This window comes from Hemicordylus capensis, chromosome 13 (genome assembly GCF_027244095.1).
Source record: "Hemicordylus capensis ecotype Gifberg chromosome 13, rHemCap1.1.pri, whole genome shotgun sequence".
Taxonomy (NCBI): domain Eukaryota; kingdom Metazoa; phylum Chordata; class Lepidosauria; order Squamata; family Cordylidae; genus Hemicordylus; species Hemicordylus capensis.
In genome coordinates, this window is record NC_069669.1 from 17,883,026 (window position 1) to 17,900,737 (window position 17,712).

At 49.8% G+C, this 17,712-nt stretch overlaps 1 protein-coding gene across 2 annotated transcripts in view; it reads left to right on the plus strand.

Annotated features, from left to right (window-relative positions):
• The window catches only part of SLC29A4 (solute carrier family 29 member 4), a 44,538-nt gene extending 27,156 nt beyond the window's left edge, over positions 1-17,382 (plus strand). For both annotated transcript variants that reach the window (XM_053276719.1, XM_053276720.1), the window contains 8 exons: positions 794-907; positions 1,935-2,063; positions 4,111-4,185; positions 8,512-8,777; positions 10,738-10,873; positions 11,267-11,454; positions 12,191-12,431; positions 14,455-17,382. In XM_053276719.1, the coding sequence (XP_053132694.1) occupies positions 794-907; positions 1,935-2,063; positions 4,111-4,185; positions 8,512-8,777; positions 10,738-10,873; positions 11,267-11,454; positions 12,191-12,431; positions 14,455-14,597 (1,292 nt within the window). In that variant the 3' untranslated portion in view covers positions 14,598-17,382. The remainder of the gene's footprint in view (positions 1-793; positions 908-1,934; positions 2,064-4,110; positions 4,186-8,511; positions 8,778-10,737; positions 10,874-11,266; positions 11,455-12,190; positions 12,432-14,454) is intronic.
• Positions 17,383-17,712: the final 330 nt, after the last annotated feature.

Sequence of the window (17,712 nt, forward strand, 5' to 3'; positions counted from 1 at the left end):
ACCCAGATGGCTTCTCCAGCTTCGGAACAAGGTAGGAGGGGAAACCGTCATAGGAACATAGGAAGCTGCCATATACTGAGTCAGACCACAAGTCCATCTAGCTCAGTATTGTCTACCCAGACTGGCAGCAGCATTTCCAGGGTTGCAGGCAGGAATCTCTCTCAGCCCTATCTTGGAGATGCTGCCAGGGAGGGAACTTGGAACCTAGATGCTCTTCCCAGAGCAGCTTCATCCCCTGAGGGGCATCTCTTACAGTGCTCACATTTCTAGTCTCCCAGTCATATGCAGCCAGGGTGACCCTGCTTAACTAAGGGGACAATCCATACTTGCTACCACAAGACCTGCTCTCCTCTCGTCCTACCTAGCAGGGAGTTAGCAAATGATCAAGCTCTCCACCTCCTATCTCATTTCACACTCACAGACGATCACAAAATGGGAGTATGAAAGGCATCTTTCAAAGTGGTGATTCTCTTATATTTAGCAGGGGGAGAGCAACTGGCCCTCTCCAGCCCCAGCACAGCATCCCTCCAGTGGCTGTTGTTGGTGTCTATGTTTCTTTTTTAGATTGTCAGCCCTTTGGGGGCAGGGAGCCATTTAAGTAATTTATTTAGATCTATGTAAATTGTGTTAGCAACTTTGGTTGAAAAATGGTATATAAATAGTAGTATTAGTAGTAGTAGTGTGCACAGCTCCCAAACGTGGGTAGCATGGGTTTCCTGACCCAAGTACCGATCATGTGAACTGACCCTTAGGTGTCTTCTGCCTCCTCCTTTTCCTCTGTATCCTTCCGCAGGGACCTCTATCGTGTTTGATATGAGCCTTACCTACATCCTGGTGGCCTTGGTGGCTGTCATCCTCAACAACGCCTTGGTGGAGATGCTGAGCCTCCATACCAGGATCGCTGTGGGTGAGTCCAGCATCCCTCTGTCTTTCCCCCAGCTTTGGATAGAGCTCCTTGAGGCACAGATGAGTGTGCTTTGACAGTGGCTTCTCCACTGAAGCTATGCATGTTTGTACTTACCCTTCTTTGTTCATACCTCTTTCTTAAAACACGCAGGTCTTTAAGAAAAACATAGACAAACGAAAGAAGGGTGCATACAGACATCCATCAGTTTAAGCCGTGAGACACTCAAAACAGGTGCTCAGCTTGTCCTGAGCACACCTGCAACTGTCTCCCCGGTTAGTGTTCAGGAGGAATGCTGCTGGTTTCCAGCAGAAGCTGGATGTGCACCGCGCTGCCTGGCCATCCCTTGCGTCAATCATAAAGTCCCCTCTCCCATTTCTCGGAGCAGAGCCATGCACAATATGGATGGTCTAGGTGCTGTGTCAGTCATGAAGCCACTCCCACTGTCTCTGGGCAGTTTTAAAAATGGAATTAAAAGGAAAGAATTGACCCTGGGGTGATTGTATTTGATCTGGAGCTTGTGTGAGTGTGTGTGTCATTACCCAAGCAGATGCCTGTTCCTGTTCCTATGTACACATCTGAAGATTCAGAAGGGAGTGATAAACTGGATGTTGCTTCCACCCTACAAACCCCATTATATACTTGCACATCAGAGCCCCATCCTCTCTTAGGAATATAGGAAGCTGCCATATGCCGAGTCAGACCCTTGGTCCATCTAGCTCAGCATTATCCACACAGTCTGGCAGCAGATCTCTGGTGTTCCAGGCAGGAGTCTCTCTCAGCTCTATCCTGGAGATGCCACTAGGGAGGGAACTTGGAGCCTCCTGCATGCAGGTGCTCTTCCCAGAGTGGCCCCCCTCCCCTCAGGGGAATATCTTACAGTGCTCTCCTGTCGTCCCCCATTCATACAACCAGGGCGGACCCTGCTTAGCAAAGGAGACCATTCATGCTTGCTCCCACAAGACCAGCTCTCCTCTCTTCTTTTAGAAGTGATCCGTGACCTCTCTCTTCTTCCTCTTGTTTGTTACAGGGTACCTGTTTGCGTTGGGTCCCCTTCTTTTTGTTAGCATCTGCGATGTCTGGTTGGAGCTTTTCAGCCGGCAGCAAGCCTACGCCATCAACCTCATTGCAGTGGGTGTCGTGGCCTTTGGTTGCACAGGTATGTGTGGGGAGGGGTGCAGCGGGCAAGCTGCCAGTCCAGATGTGGACATTCTGTGTCCCTAGGAACGGAAGGGGTGTTTTTTTAAAAAAAATTCCCAGGTATGTCCCGATTAGCCACCTAATGGTGCAGCGAGGAAGTAACTTGCCTAGGGAGCAAGAGATTGCCTGTTCAAATCCCTGCTGGTATGTTTCCCAGGCTATGGGAAACACCTTTATTGAGCAGCAGTGATATAGGAAAGATGCTGAAAGGCATCATCTCATATTGCATGGAAGGAGGCCATGGTCAACCCCTCCTGTATTCTACCAAAGACAACCACAGGGCTCTGTGGTCGCCAGGAGTCGACACCCACTCGACATCACAACTTTACTTTACTTTATGTCCCAGCTAATGCCATATGACAATACACACAGCAGGGATTCTCAGTCTTGGGTCCCCAGGTGCTATTAGACTACAACTCCCATCATCCCCAGCCAGAATGGCATTTGACCAGTGTGGCGGAGGATGATGGGAGTTGTAGTCCAACAGCACCTGGGGACCCAAAGTTTATTGTTATTTATTTATTGTTAAATTTTGATACCGTCGTTCATTAAAATAATCTCAAGGCGGCTGGGAGCCCTTGTCCTGAAGCTCACTTATAAGATGTTGGCTTGCCCCCTGGGCTTCTGAGTTGTTGGTCATGGCTTGCCCCCTCCGTGTTTAATTTTAAATGGAAGTTTAAAATGCCCAGCAGAAAAAGCTTTTTCTCCTCTAACTCTGGGCCTCTCTCTGTGACTTCTCCTGTTTTCATGTCTGCCTTATCTTGTAGTTTCATGCTTTTAGTAGTTGTGTTTTACTGTGGGTTATTAATAGGGATGTGCACAAATTGATTTTTTAAATTTGATTTGTGCCCCAAACAATTCACCCCTGATTTGTTTTGTATCCAAATCTACCCTCTCCAAATCACCCCAGATTCGATTTATATTTGCTTTACTTCGATTCTGCTTTGGACCGATTCAGATCACTTAACAAGGCCCTAGGGGCTCCAAATTTGGGTGGTGGGTAGGTCCCCATGGGTGCCACCTACCACCCAAATTTCAAGGCAGTGGGACACTTGGTTGATTTTAATGGTGGCTTTTTTTTTTTTAGTTTTTACTGATTTTGAACATTTTCACCATAGGAAACAATGGGGATTCAAAGTTGCCATATCCTAACCCTAAAACAGATCCCCAGCTTTATACACCAAAGAATCTGGGGGAATTAATAGGAGGGATCCGAATCTCGAATTGATTCGAATCTAATCAGGCATGATTTGACTTGTACCCGAATCTAGCCAATGGACCACAGGGGTGATTTGTTTTGTCTCCAGATCACCCGAATCAGCTAGATTTGGGTACAAATCGATTTGTACCCAAATCAGTTTGCACATCCCTAGTTATTAATGCATTTTGCGGTAAGCTGCCATGAATTCATTTATGAAGAATGGCAGCCTATAAATCTTTTACATCCAATCAATCAATCAATCAATCATTTAATAAATAATGACTTGTGCCAGCTGAACAGAGAGACACCTTTTCACAGAGCGGCTCTTAGATTTAGGAGCGGGGAGAGCAACTTTCCCAATCCAGCCTCCGCCTAGCATCTCTCCGGTGCCTGTTCCTAGTGTCTAGCTTATATTTCCTTTTAGATTGTGAGCCCTTTTGGAACAGGGAATCATCTTATATATTATTACTTTTTTCCTGTGTAAACTGCTTTGTTGAAAAGCGGTATATGTTTGTAGTAGTGCACTCGTAACGAATAACATGCAACATCTGGAAATCCCAAAGATGAAGGTACAGGCGAATAGGCCAGAGCTGCACAACTTCGATCCCCAGGCTGTTGTTGGACTACAACTCCCATCGTTCCCAGCCACAGGGGCCAGTAGTCAGGGATGATGGGGGTTGTAATCCAGCATCTGTAGAGGGGTGGGAGTTGGATGCGGCACCCGGGGTAGGCTGTTCCCTCGGGGGCTTCCACCTTGCTGGAGTAATAACTTCTCTCCTTGCTCTTTTGTGTCTCCCTCTTGAAGTGCAGCAATCCAGTTTCTACGGCTACACCGGGATGTTGCCAAAGCGCTACACCCAGGGGGTGATGACCGGGGAGAGTGAGTATTGCCTTGAACCTGTTAACTTATGGACGAGCAAAATGGTAGCTGTGCATTTTCCCCTCCACAGTTGAGTTCCAGCTTCGGGGTGCACGATTTAAGGCAGGGAATCAGTGGTGGTGAAAAGGTTGGCCTCCTTCTCTATGTTGCAGCCCTGATCTAAACCAGACCGCTTTATGGCTGGTTTTTGGAGAAGGAAAAAGACTTAGAAAGCTATCTTGTTCAGAGTCAAACTTTTGGGCCATCTACACTATATTGTCTACACTGACTGGCAGCAGCTTCTTCAAGGCTGTGGGCAGGAGTCTCTCCCAGCCCTACCTGGAGATGCCGGGAATGGAACTGGGGACCTTCAGCATGCAAGTATGCAGATGCTGGACCACTGAGCTTTGGCCCCATCCCCTAAGGGGAATGTTTTACAGTGCTCACACATAATCACCCATCTGAATGCAAACCAAGACAGACCCTGCTTAGCAAAGAGGACAGTTCATGCTCATTACCACAAGACCAGCTCTCCTCCCCAAGGTTCAGCCCTTGAGAGCTCTGAACAGAGAGTTCCCACAGAAGCATGTTGTCTTGAGTGTGCATTCATGTGCATGTAAATACACATGCAGGAATATGGAGGAATATGCACATGTTGCATATCATTGGTCAATCCACATGCCGGCGAGGCTCATTTTGAACTAGCACAGGGATTCTCAAGAGTGAGTCCCCAGTTGTTGTTGGACTACAACTCCCATCATCCCCAGTCACTGTCGTGGGGTCCCAAGTTTGAGAACCTTGGATTAGAACAATTGCATTTACCCCCCCTTGGTTTAGAGTGGTGGTTCTCAACCTGGGTTCCTCCAGATGTTGCTGAATTACAACTCCCATCACCTCCAGCATTGCAGGAACCCAGGTTGGGAATCACTGGTTTAGAGTCTTTGACCACTACTGGGCAGACCAGTGTAACAGGGATTCCCAGATGTTGTTGATTACAATTCCCAGCTGCAATGGCCTCTGGCTGGGGATTATGGGAGTTGTAGTCAACAATATTTGGGAATCTCTGTTAGAAGGAACACTGGAGCAGGCCCGAGTTCAGATCCCTGTTCAGCCGCAAAACTCAAGAGGGCAGTTCATACAGTCAACATTGGGGTAGGAGAAAAAGCCTCATACCTTAATTCAGGAGCTCGACGCGCTCCTGGTTTTTGATCCTGTGTCAGTTAAAAGCAAGATTGGAGGCGGGGAGCTTGATCATGAGCTAAGCCCCAACTGGGTAGGTGATTTTCTTCCAAAGCTGAGTACAGTATCTGAGTAGGGTGTGATTGATCTGTTCAGCCGGGGCTTAGCTCGCAATCAAGCTCCCCGCCACTGACCTTGTGTTAAACTCGCAAATGATCAAATACTGGGTGGACGCCCCGCGCCTGGATTAGAGTAGCAGGATCTTCCTACCGTAACGTCGGTCGTCTGAACTGCCCTACTGAGTCACTCTGGGCTGGTCGCTTAGGCTCACCTACCTCACCGTATGGTTGTGAGGATACGCATGATGGAAATGGTGCAAGAAGGATCTGTATGTGAACAGAAGTCTTGCCAGCACGTTCTCCTTGCTGTCTGTAAAGACTGGAGTGTCTGTCTCTCTTCAAGCTCAAAGACAAAAGTAACGTGCGAAGAAAGCGCTCTCGGCGTTGCCTCCCTGCCGGCGGAGCCTTTGAACGCCTGACCCAGAAGAAGCCGCTCAGGAGAGCGCCTTCCTCTTTATTGCCTCCATTAATGGATGTTAGTTTTGTGCTAATGAGAGTCAACAGCCATTGGCTGCAACAGCTGGCTCTGGATTCTGCCATGCTTTGGCGAAGCGGTTGGGGCAGATGGTGACAAGCCGGAGTCCTGCTTGCCGGACACTTGCTGTTGGCATGGGGGCCGACAGCCGACAGCTGGGGTCCTCTCATCTGTGCATGATCTGGCAGCCGGCTTGGCAGATTCATGGGTCTTTGGGCATGTTGTGCGCCTGGCCGGTAAGCTGGCCTGGTGTCAGAGGGGAGGAAAAGCCATTAATCCAGCTGGTGTCTGGCCAGGGGCTGCATTTCCGTTAGCTGCCTCACCTTTCCTCCCAGTTTAGTGGCCTTTCATTCCTTCATCTTCTTTCCCCTTCCCAGCCACCAGGGAGAGGAGAGCTGGTCTGGTGGTAGCCAGCATGACTTGTCCCTTTAGCTAAGCAGGGTCTGCCCTGGTTGCATCTGGATGGGAGACTAGAAGTGTGAGCACTGGAAGATCTTCCCCTCAGGGGATGGACCCCGAAGGCTCCAAGTTCCCTCCCTGGCAGCATCTCCAAGATAGGACAAGATTTTTTATTTTTTTAAAAATAGGACAAGATTTTTTTATTGAACCAACAAACTACCAAAGCATACAGTACGTTACCAAAGCACAATCTCCAAGAGAGGGCTGAGAGAGATTCCTGCCTGCAAGCTTGGAGAAGCCGCTGCTGCCAGTCTGTGTAGACAATACTGAGTGAGATGGACCTATGGTCTGACTCAGTATATGGCAGCTTCCTATGTTCCACCCAACACTTCCTTTGCCTTGTTCCCTTTTCTTTGACTATATCAGGCCTGCTCAACTTAGCCCCCACACTCCACATCTGTTTTTAGACGCCAATAATATGTATGCATATCAATCAATCAGTCAAGTAATAATCCTCAGCCACAGTGGCCAATAGCCTGGGATTATGGGAATTGTAGGCCAACATCTGCAGGAGGGCCAAAGTTCAGCAGCCGTGGACTGTATCCTTTGTTTCCCCCCCCGTTGGGTTATGGGAGGCTGTAGCTCAGTGGCAGAACATCTGCTTTGCAGCCAGAAAGCCCCCGGTTCAGTCCCTGGCAGGCAGCATCTCAGGTAGTGCTGGGCGGGACTCCTGCCCGAAACCTGGGGAAGCTGCTGCCAGTCAGTGTATACAGGGGTTCCCAACCTGTGGTACTCCAGATGCTGCTGAACTACAACTCCCATAATCCCCAGCCACAATAAATTATAGCAGGGGATGATAGGAGTTGTAGTTTAGAAACATCTGGAGTACCACAGGTTGGGGAACCCCTGGTGTAGACAGTTTTGAGTTAGACAGACCAATGGTCTGACTCACTGTAAGGCAGCTTCCTATGGAGTTTAGATTGTAAGATGACCTCCCATGCTGTTGTGCTGACGTTGCTCTGTAAAATACATCTGTTTCTGAGGGTGGTGAAAACATGCTGCCATGCCTTGGGCCCAGTGTTCCCTCTCAGAGGGATTCCCAGATGTTGTTGACTACAACTCCCAGAATCCCCAGCTATGATGGCTTTTGCTTGGGGATTCTGGGAGTTGTAGTGAACCACATCTGGGCATCCCTGTTGGAGGGGACACTGCTTGAGCCTCCCCTTGTGCGGAAGGTCTTCTGCAGCCCGAATCCTCAGGTCCATTACATCACACCTCTGAGGGGGTTTTCTCACACAGAAGCTCCAAAGCTGCAGTAACCATGGAGTGGTTTTAGGGGTGGAGGTGGGGGGAGCACTAAAAAGCTCTTTGGAGAAGCAGTGTTAATCTTAGTAATAGCTAGGCTATGAGCTGTAAGTGGGAGGTGAGTCAACTCAGCTCGGGAAAGGCGAAGATTTGTAGTGTTCTGCTAGGAAATCTTTGCAATGCAAGAGCAATATTTTGTGAAATGTGAGGTTGGGACTGTTTGCAGAGAGGTCTGTGCAGAGGAAGGGAAGAGAAATGGAGGCAGGGGCTTAAGCTGGGGGAGCCTAGCCTTTCATTTTCAGGTACACGAGTTTCAGCAGGGTCAGGTTTCTCAAACTTGGGCCCTCAGATGCTTCAGGACTACAACTCCCGTCATCCCCTCCCACAATGGCCAGAAAACATTGGGAGGTGTAGTCCCGAGGACCCAAGTTTGCGTTCCCCTGCCTTATGGGAGTTGGGCCAAAGGTTGATGAAGTCCCACATCCTGCTTCTCGTACACATCCTTGGGCATAGTTTTAGTAGGGCAGGGTTTCTCAGACTTGGGTCCCTAGATGGCCAAAGGCCATTGTGGCTGAGGATGAAGGGAGTTTATTTATTAAAACATTTATATATATTTATTTATTTTATTTATTAAAACATTTTTATACCGCCCAAAACTTAACGTCTCTGGGCGGTTGTGGTCCAAACGCATCTGGAGGGGCAAATTGTGTAGCCCTGGTTTAGACGACACCGAGAGCTGACTCGGTATTCTGTGTTCTTATATTCCTAAGGGGCTTGTGCTGGATCCCAGAGAGGACAGGAGCCAATGGGGGGCTTAAGGGAGGGTGCCAGGGCTTGTTCAACCCCCTCCCTTCCTGCTCTTGCTTCCAGGTACCGCCGGAGTGATCATCTCTCTGAGCCGCATCTTCACCAAACTCCTCTTGTCAGACGAGAAGGAGAACACCATCATCTTCTTCTTCATCTCCATCAGCCTGGAGCTCACCTGTTTTATCCTCCACCTGTTGGTGAAGCGGACACACTTTGTGAAATACTACACCGCTCGTTCCCGGGATGCGGCATCCGAGTTCAAAGGAGCCATGGACCGCGGGACGGGATACAGGGTTCACCACGACGTCACTGCGGAAGACATCCGATTCGTAGGTGTCCTTTTGGGGTGACCAATAGAAGCACACTTTGTTTATACACCACCATTCGTCCTAAGACCCCCAGGTGGTTAACGACAAGATAAAAACAATTCCATAAAAACAGAACAAATGCTGCTAAATATTTAGAAAGGGCAAGGGATAGCTCATTGGCCAAAAGCCTGAATAAGAAGAGCACTTTCCTCCTAAAGACTGGCAGAGGGGAAGCAATGCAGATCTCGGCTGAGAGCGTGTTCCTCAGCCTGGGGGCAGCAACTGAGAAGGCCCTGTCCTGTGTGCTCGACAAACGGGCCTCAGCAGGTGTTGGCACACAGAACAGAGCCCTCCCAGCCGATCTAGTCAGGTGGGTAGATTCAGCTGGGAGCAGACGATCCCTAAAGTATCCGGGGCCCAAGCCATTTAGGGCTTTAAAGGTAATGACCAGCACTTTGAATTGTACCTGAAAATAGACCAGCAGCCAATGCAGCGCCTTCAAGACTGGAGTAATGTGTGCACGGCGAGCAGTCCCAGAGATCAGTCTGGCATCCGCATTCTGCATCATCTGTAGTTTCCAAATAGTTTTCAAGGGCAGCCCCACATTATTATTATTATTATTTATTTACACAGTCAGACAAGTGTTATTGACTGGTTTGTTTTATCCAGATATCGAGTCCTTCCCAAGGACCTGGGATGGCTGAACTTTATTATCAATGTTGTTGCTGTTATTATAGATATTGTCGCAGAATATAGGCTGTTCCCAGTAAAGCTGCTTTTTGTAATTGGCTGATGGTGATTTCTGTGGCCCCTATGGTGTTGAGGTGCTCTTCAAGGTCTTTTGGGACTGCACCCAGGGCGCCAATGACCACTGGGATTATTTGGGTCTTTTTCTGCCACAGCCTTTCAATTTCAATTTGTAGATCTTTGTATTTGGTGATTTTTTTCTATTGCAATAATCCAACATAACGTGACTAAGACATGGGTGACAGGCCAGATCAACCCTCCCAAGGAAGGGTCGCAACATGGTGAAGGTCAGGGCAGCCAGGGACAAATGTGGTGGTTCTAATATCATGAAGCTTTGGTTAACTTTAAATTTAGAATGAAGTTGATGGATTGGGAAAGGTGTGTGTGTGTGTGTGTGTGTGGTTTTTTAGTGTGTTGTGGCATTTTGGATGCAAAGGACCTTTGGCCATGGAGAAGCCCTTGTTTGAGGAGGTGGATGCTGCCCTCTGTTGGTAAACTGCAGCATCACAGATCATGCTGGGATCTGGGATCTTTGCAAAGAAGTGGAAGCTGCAGAGGCCATGAAAGGCCCTTCCATTCCTGGCTCCTGGTTCTGGGCAGCCTCCTCATCACCACTGGAACTCCCCCATGGCTGGAGGCAATATGCCACTCAGGGGTGGCCCACAGTATTGTGGTGCCGAAGTCAAGGCACAAAATGCTTCCTAGTTGGGGAGCAGCCCCCTTTCAGAACCAAGCTTTGGAAGTGACGGAGAGGAGAGGAGAGAAGGTTGCCAGCAGCCTCCTCTTTTCTCCTTGTGCTTCCAGCAAGCTTTGCAAGGTGTGTAAGGTAAGGAGCTGCTTGCAAGGGTCAAAGGGGGCCCAAAGAGCTGCTCCAGCGGGGATTGTGGGGGGCATCTTACAGCCCTGCTGCAGCCCCAATAACCTACTACCTGAGACAAGTGCCTCACCTTGCTCATGAAAGGGCTGCCCCAATGCCACTGTATACCAGCTGCTGGGGAGTGACCACACAGGAGGGCGGTTGCCTTCCTGCCCACCCTGTGAGCTTCCTAGAGGCATCTGATTGGCTGCTGGAGGAAGCCAGATGCTGGACTAAGAGCCAGCAGGGCTCTGCTTAAGTGAAGACTGCCATCTACAGTTTCAAACTGGACTGTCAATTGCCATTATTTTGTGGGAAAGCCTGGAAGCTAGGGCATGAAGCTTGGTTTGAAGTTTTCTTCTTTCCTTCCCCTCCCAGGAAAATCGCCCTCATGAGCAAGAAGGCTCCCCTCCAGATGTCTTTGGGCAGGAAGGCGAGCTGGCTGGGAGCGGCACCTACATGAGATTTGACGTCCCTCGGACAAAAATCAAAAGGAGTTGGCCCAGCTTCAGAGGTAACAGGGATTTAAAACCAAAAGAAGACGCAACATTAAATTGCCGCCTTGTCTACCTCGCAGGGTTGTTATGAGGATTAATATGGCGGGGAAAGAACCAAGTGTGTCACCTTGAGCTCTTGGGAGGACAGATGTAGTAACTAAACAAATGGGCAGGTTGAGGATGAGCCTTCCTAGATGAACTTGGAGCATGCCTCAGAACCTCCTGTGACTTAGCAAAGGATTCTGGGATGCCCTTTCAGCAGCGTGAGAGCCTGGACTAGCAGGCTGCTTCCAGCATGCTTGGTGCCCCTTGAGCTGTGCTGTCCTAGGCAGCTGCCTAGCATGCTGATACAATTGAGCCAAACCTGCTGATTTCAACCCGATGTTGATTCTTTTGTTGCCCTCTGGTAGATATGATGCTCCATCGCTATATTGTCTCCAGGGTGATCTGGGCTTACATGCTGTCCATCGCGGTGACTTACTTCATCACACTGTGCCTCTTTCCCGGACTGGAGTCAGAAATCCGGAACTGCACTCTCGGGGAGTGGCTCCCCATTCTTATCATGGCGATCTTCAACCTCTCAGACTTTGTGGGCAAGGTAGGAGTTCCACCTCGTTGGTGGGAAAGATACATGATTTATTCATGGGGTTTGGTGGGGTGTGGATGGCCCTACCCTGTTGCATGGAGCTTGGCTTACTCACACGAGCCACCTGGAACTCTGTAACAGGCCTGGTTCACACAATCGCTCGAATCTGGGCCTAATGTGGATTGCCAACATTAGCATGATTTTGTGAACCCATGTGCCAAGTTGGGAATCTCAGATCCATCTCGGGCCATAAACCACCTTGGTGTGGGTTCACACAATTGGTCTGTCTATAAACCATTTGGTCCATCTATATTTTTAGCATTGTTTACCCTGACTGGTAACAGCTCTCCAGGGTTTCAGGCAGGGTTTTTTCTTTTCCCCGGCCATACCTGGAGCTGCCAGGCATTGAACTTCCCACTTGCAAAGCAAGTGTTCTGCTACAGAGCTATGAATGCTGCTAATGAACACATGAAGGTGCTGCCTGCTGAGTCTGGCCCTTGACCCATTTAGCGTAGTCTACACTGACTGGCAGCAGCTCTCCAGAAATCCATGCATTCTCTCCCCCAGCCCCATCTGGGAATGCCAGGGATTGAACCTGGGGCCTTCTGAATGCAGACCAGATGCTCTTGCCCTGAACTATGACCCCGCCCCCTTCTGATGCTGTCTATAAATACACAAAAACACACCCCACCCCACTCTGATTCTCTGAGAAAATCCTACCTCCAGACCTGTCTCCCTTTGTTTCCAGATCCTCGCTGCCTTGCCTTACGACTGGAGAGGGACCCACCTGCTCATCTACTCTTGCCTGCGCGTGGTCTTCATCCCTCTGTTCATCATGTGTGTGTATCCCAACGGGAAGCCCGCCTTTGGCCACCCTGCCTGGCCCTGCATCTTCTCCCTCCTCATGGGGATCACCAACGGCTACTTTGGCAGCGTCCCCATGATTCTCGCGGCTGGCAAAGTGAGCCCAGAGCAGCGGGAGCTGGCCGGTAGGTGGAGCAGGCTGCTCGGCCTCGGGGAGGGTGAGCCTCCAGGTGGGCGGGCCCTGAGCCCAGGTTCAGGGTGGCTGTTGGTCCAAATGGCCCAGAAGTGGTGCTTGCTCCAGAAGGGGCAGGGGTTCCCAACCTGTGGTACCCCAGATGTTGCTGAACTACAACGCCCATCACCCCCAGCTACAATTTATTGGGGTTGGGCATTATGGGAGTTGTCGTTCAGCAACATCTGGAGCACCACAGGTTGGGAACCCCTGAGTGAGGGGGAAGAAGCCATGTGTACAGTAGAAGCTTTTCTCTATAAATCCGTAGAGCGGGAAGCTGCCAAAAAATTTGTTAAAATGCTGTGCTGAATGGATGGGGCCAGATTCACACACTAATTTGCCAAGCGTGCTCAGCCCAGGAGAAATCAAAACAGATCTTGAGTTTCCCTCCACAAAAGGGTTTAAGTTGGGGCTGCACCACTTTGCCCCTTCGGCTATTTTGGACTACAGTGCCCAAGATCCGCAGCCACTGTGGCCAATAGTCAGGGATGATAGGAGTTGTAGTCCAACATTGGCCAGAGGGCCGAATTTGTGCAGCCCTTGTTTAAGTCTGCTCCACTTGAGATGCAAGCCCCAAAGTGATTGTGTAACTTGGCCCTGGGAGGTCCTAGGAATCCAACTTTGTTACCAGAAAGGAACAAACCCCATACACCCAAGCGCTTTGTTGTCCCTTTGTATGGATTTTCATTGTAAGCCATTTAAATGGAAGGAGAAGCAATTTATTCACAATGGCTGCCATGATGTGCAGCAGTAAGTTAGCAGGAGAAGGACTCCATGTTTGCAAAGAGTCTTCATTGTCCCTGCACCAAACGGGTGCAACAGGGGAGCTGTTTTTTTAAAAACCTCTTCCCTTGCCACAAAAGACTTTCTGCTTGCATAAATTTGTGCCCGAGGGTTGTGCAGCCGTCAGACACTTATTTATGTGAGCAGAAAGGCCTCCTGCAGCAAAAGGAAAGATGCAAAAATCTTCCTCCTTCCCTCTCCACACTCTCATAGGAACATAGGAAACTGTCAGACCCGTGATTCATCTAGCTCAGCATCACCTATACTGACTGGCAGCAGCTCTCCAAGGTTTCAAGCAGGAGTCTTCCCCAGCCCTACCTGGAGATGCTGCCAGGGTTTGAACTGTGGCCCCTTCCGCTTAGAAGCTGCTGTCGACTGAGCCCTAGCATTGGCCCCTGTAGCTCTGTATTGTCTACACCTGTGGTACACCAGCTGTTGTCAAACTACAACTCCCCTAAACAAATTGTAGTTGGGGATTACGATCCGGAGTTGCAAAGATTAGGAACCCCTGGTCTGCACTGGCTGGCAGTGACTCTCTCAGGTTTCAAAACGTATATTAAGAGTAGTATATATACCGTGTGTAAGAGTCTATTCACACACACACAACTCACATGAAACATGGGTAAATTAGACATATATAATGAAACACACAATTACTGAAGAAGATGTCTGTGTTCTAGACCCAAAAAGTGTGGCTGAAGGTCAATGTATATGTTTAATTTACCCATGTTTCATGTAAGGTGTGTGTGTGTGTGTGTGTGTGTGTGTGTGTGTGTGTGTGTGTGTGTGTAGACTCTTACACACAGTATATATACTACTCTTAGTATACGTTTTGTTCCTTTGGTCCGTGTATCCTCGATTCTTTTATCTCCCAGGTTTCAGGCAGGGTCTTTCCCAGCCCTGCCTGAAGATGCTGCCAGGGATTGAGCCTGGGACCTTCCGCCTGCCAAGCAGGGGCTCCGCCTCCCAACTTCTGGCCCCACCCTTTGGCTGTGCGAGAAGCCTTCAGGGCAGGGATGCGAAAGGCTTTTTGCAAATGCACAGCCCTCCTCCTCTGGTCCACTTACTGTAGCACGCCAGCGAAGAACAAGAACATTAAAAATGATATTTCATCTGCAATTGCAAAAAACAAACCCGACGTTTTGAATCCGCTTTAACAGTCCTCTCCTGCCTGTTTCTTTCCTCTCTCTTAGGCAACACCATGACGGTGTCCTACATGACAGGACTGACACTGGGTTCTGCTGTGGCCTATTTTGCCTACAGCCTCACCAGCATGTCCCACAGCACTTGCATCCGCACCGAAACCTACAACAGCTCTTCCACCGAAGGGTACTGAACGGGGCCGCCCCAAATGCTGCGTCCGGTCAGTGGGCAGCAGGCAAGCTGCATCAGGGGAAGGGGATTCTGAGCATCCGCTGACCTGCAGGCTTAGCCTGAAATGTGTTGGTGCCTGAGGTGGGGAAATCCAAACGTCACTCTCCCATCTGCATACCAGTTTAGCACTGGGCGCAATCCACAAGGAAGGCCTCCTGTTGAAAGGAATGGGTGGAGCATGGCAGGGACTTCCCCGTGGATTCTGTGTGCCCCATGGGCTGGATCTGAGGGTTCCCCACGTTGCCATCCCGAATGGCACTCGGATCCATCACCTGAGACGGCCACCTAGCCTTCCTTTCCATAAGGGGCTGCCTTTGGTGTCCTGCATCATGTTTTTTGGTGCTTGCATCATCAACAGTAGAAAAAGAAATTAAAAACTCCCCTTCCTATGAATTCTCCTTCTGCCCTCTGATAATCAGAAGGAACTGCCACAAAACTTAAGCATCCCGGGCAACTTGGCTTTTCGGTCTGGAGCTGTGCATGTTGTTTCCAAAGGGGAGGGAGAGCTGGCCTTGAAGTAGCAAGCATGAGTTGTTCCATTTCCTAAGCAGAGTCTGCCTTGGTCTGCATTTGGATGGAGACTACATGTGAGCACTGTCAGATATTCCCCTGAGGGGATGGGGCCAAAGTTCAGTGGCAGAGCATCTGCTTCGCATGCTGAAGGTCCCGGGTGCACTCCCTGGCAGCATCTCCGGGCAGGGCTGGGAGAGACCCCTAAGCCTGAAACCTTGGAGGGCCGCTGCCGGTCAGTGTAGACAATCCTGAGCTGGATGGACCAAGGGTCTGATTTGGTCGGAGGCAGCGTCATGCGTTCTTAAGGCTTCAGAAGGAAAAATGACTGGCCCAGAAACGTTCCTGAAAGCTGAGGTGGTTTGGGCCGTGGATTGTAAGGGGCAGAGACTGAAAGGTCTTGCTCAACCCAAGGTGTTCTTACCAGCCTGGTTTCAAGTTTCACCTCCTCCAAAAGTTGTCAGATGCAAAAGAAAAGGCATACTTTGTTTCCTGACGGGAGTGGGGGCCGTATAGTGCAGTTTCCCCCAGCCTCTAGTGCAACAGCCTGCTTCCCACTTCAGATAGCAGCTGGTAGGATTTTTAAATGGAAATGTTCCCCTTTAAAACAAAATTCCCTGCACATGGGAAAACTAGTGGAAAGTTTCTAACCTAGCCTTCTCCCTGCCAAGCTAGTGTTCTAGCTGCAGAGCAGTCATGGAGCATTCAAGCAGGCGATCCCCTCCATATTCACAGATACTCCCTGCCAGTCTGAAGTGGTACAGTCCAAGAAAAACTGTACCATGTGAGTCAGAGACACACACCGATGGGCACTTGCTTGCTCTCGGGATGGCAGAAGCAAGTGGCTTCCATACTGCCATACATGGCTTTCATGGGAGTCCGTGTCAAAGAATTTTAGAGACCTTTACTTCAAAACATGAAAGGCCGGGTGCCTCAGTTAAGACAAATATTGGTGATTCTTTCCCCTTCTCCTCTTTTGCTGCTGTTTCCTCCAGCACCTGATTGTGAGGGTAGTGAGTGTGTTATGTCCTGAAAATAGCCTATATTCCACCAAGGACACAGCTGGTTTTACTCAGAGACAAGGACAAGGCCTCTTTAGTCCTGGTTGCATGTACTTTCAGTTGAGCTGTCTCTACCAGCGTCACCTCAGTGTAAACAAAATTAGCTTGCCTCAAGCAGAGAACGTGTGAAATGTCGCTCGCCTCAAACTGGGACCAACAGTTTGCTTTGTAGATGTGCCATTTGCGTCAGCTGCCCCAGCTCCAAATAAAGATATGCTCGTCTCTAAAGAGGCAGCTGGATGCATTGTTTTGGTGCAGGTGGCCTATTTTGAGTTCACTAGCTGCTACTAGTGATATGTTTTCCAAACCCCAGCCAAGAATGGCCAGATGCAGTGTTCAGAATCATTGGCATGGTGAGTCACGTTGTGCCTCCAAGAAGCAGACCCTCCTCATATCTTTGGCTACCATATTTTGGTATGCAGGCCCCCTGGTTGCCGCCCAGTGGCTGCAAAACAACAGGGTGAATGTGATTTGAAGTAGCCAAGTGGTGGACAGAGGGAGGGGTGCTTAACTCCCACCACCACCACCAACCACTTTGCCCCTTTACACACACACACACACACACACACACACACACACACACACACACACACACACACCAGCAACATTCCCCCCATCTGAGGCAAACACCTGGGGAGTGATAGGCAGCGAAAAAGCAGCCGCCAGGAAGATTACGGACCTCTTTCCTGATGGACCCTTCCTCTGCGACTTTGCAAGCCAGGTTCCCAGTGCCACACTTGCTGCCAACACCTGTGTGTTCTCGTTCTCTCTCTCTCTCTCTTGCGCGCACACACACACACTTGAATCCCATGGCCAGTGTGCCCATCTGTGTCCTACCAGTGCCTGCAAGGTGCCCCCGGTTCTGGTTCTGCCACTACTACTACATTAGCATGGTGCGTAGTCATCGCACGCACCCCTCAACGCCATTGCTGATCACCTCTCCCGCCCACTCGGTGTCTGCATGCCTGCCTCTGTCTCTGAAGCTGAACCATCTTCGCTCCCCACTGCACCCCAGAGCCACTGGCTGCAGGCCAAGCTAAGAGGAAGAAGTCTCTGAGGAGAGGGCAGGGACTTCGCCTCCCCCAGCTCTCTGTGGTTGACACTTTTCTCTTTGTGTGTGTGTGTGTGTGTGTGGTTGCTGATGAATAAAAACTGTTGGTTTTCTTTCCCCCCTAAGTGCATTGGCTCACTGGCTCCGTTTCAATTTCTTCGGCAAGGCGGGTAGCATCAAGGCGAGTGCTGCTTAGAGACAGCCGGGGCGGTCTGTCTGCAGGGATGTCACCCTGATCCTCCAGTTATCAACAGCCCCCTGATGCAAACTGAATGACAATTCCCTTTTCACCCAGGTTAGGAAGGCAGCACCGGCTGAACAACACAAGCCCAGTGGAGGATGAAGAGGTCGAGCAAAAGGTAGATAAAGGTTGCTGACATTTGAGAGAATCGTTCTGGCTTCTTGGTCAGGGCTAGGATTGGAAGCAGGAGGAACAATGGAGCTGCACAACCAGG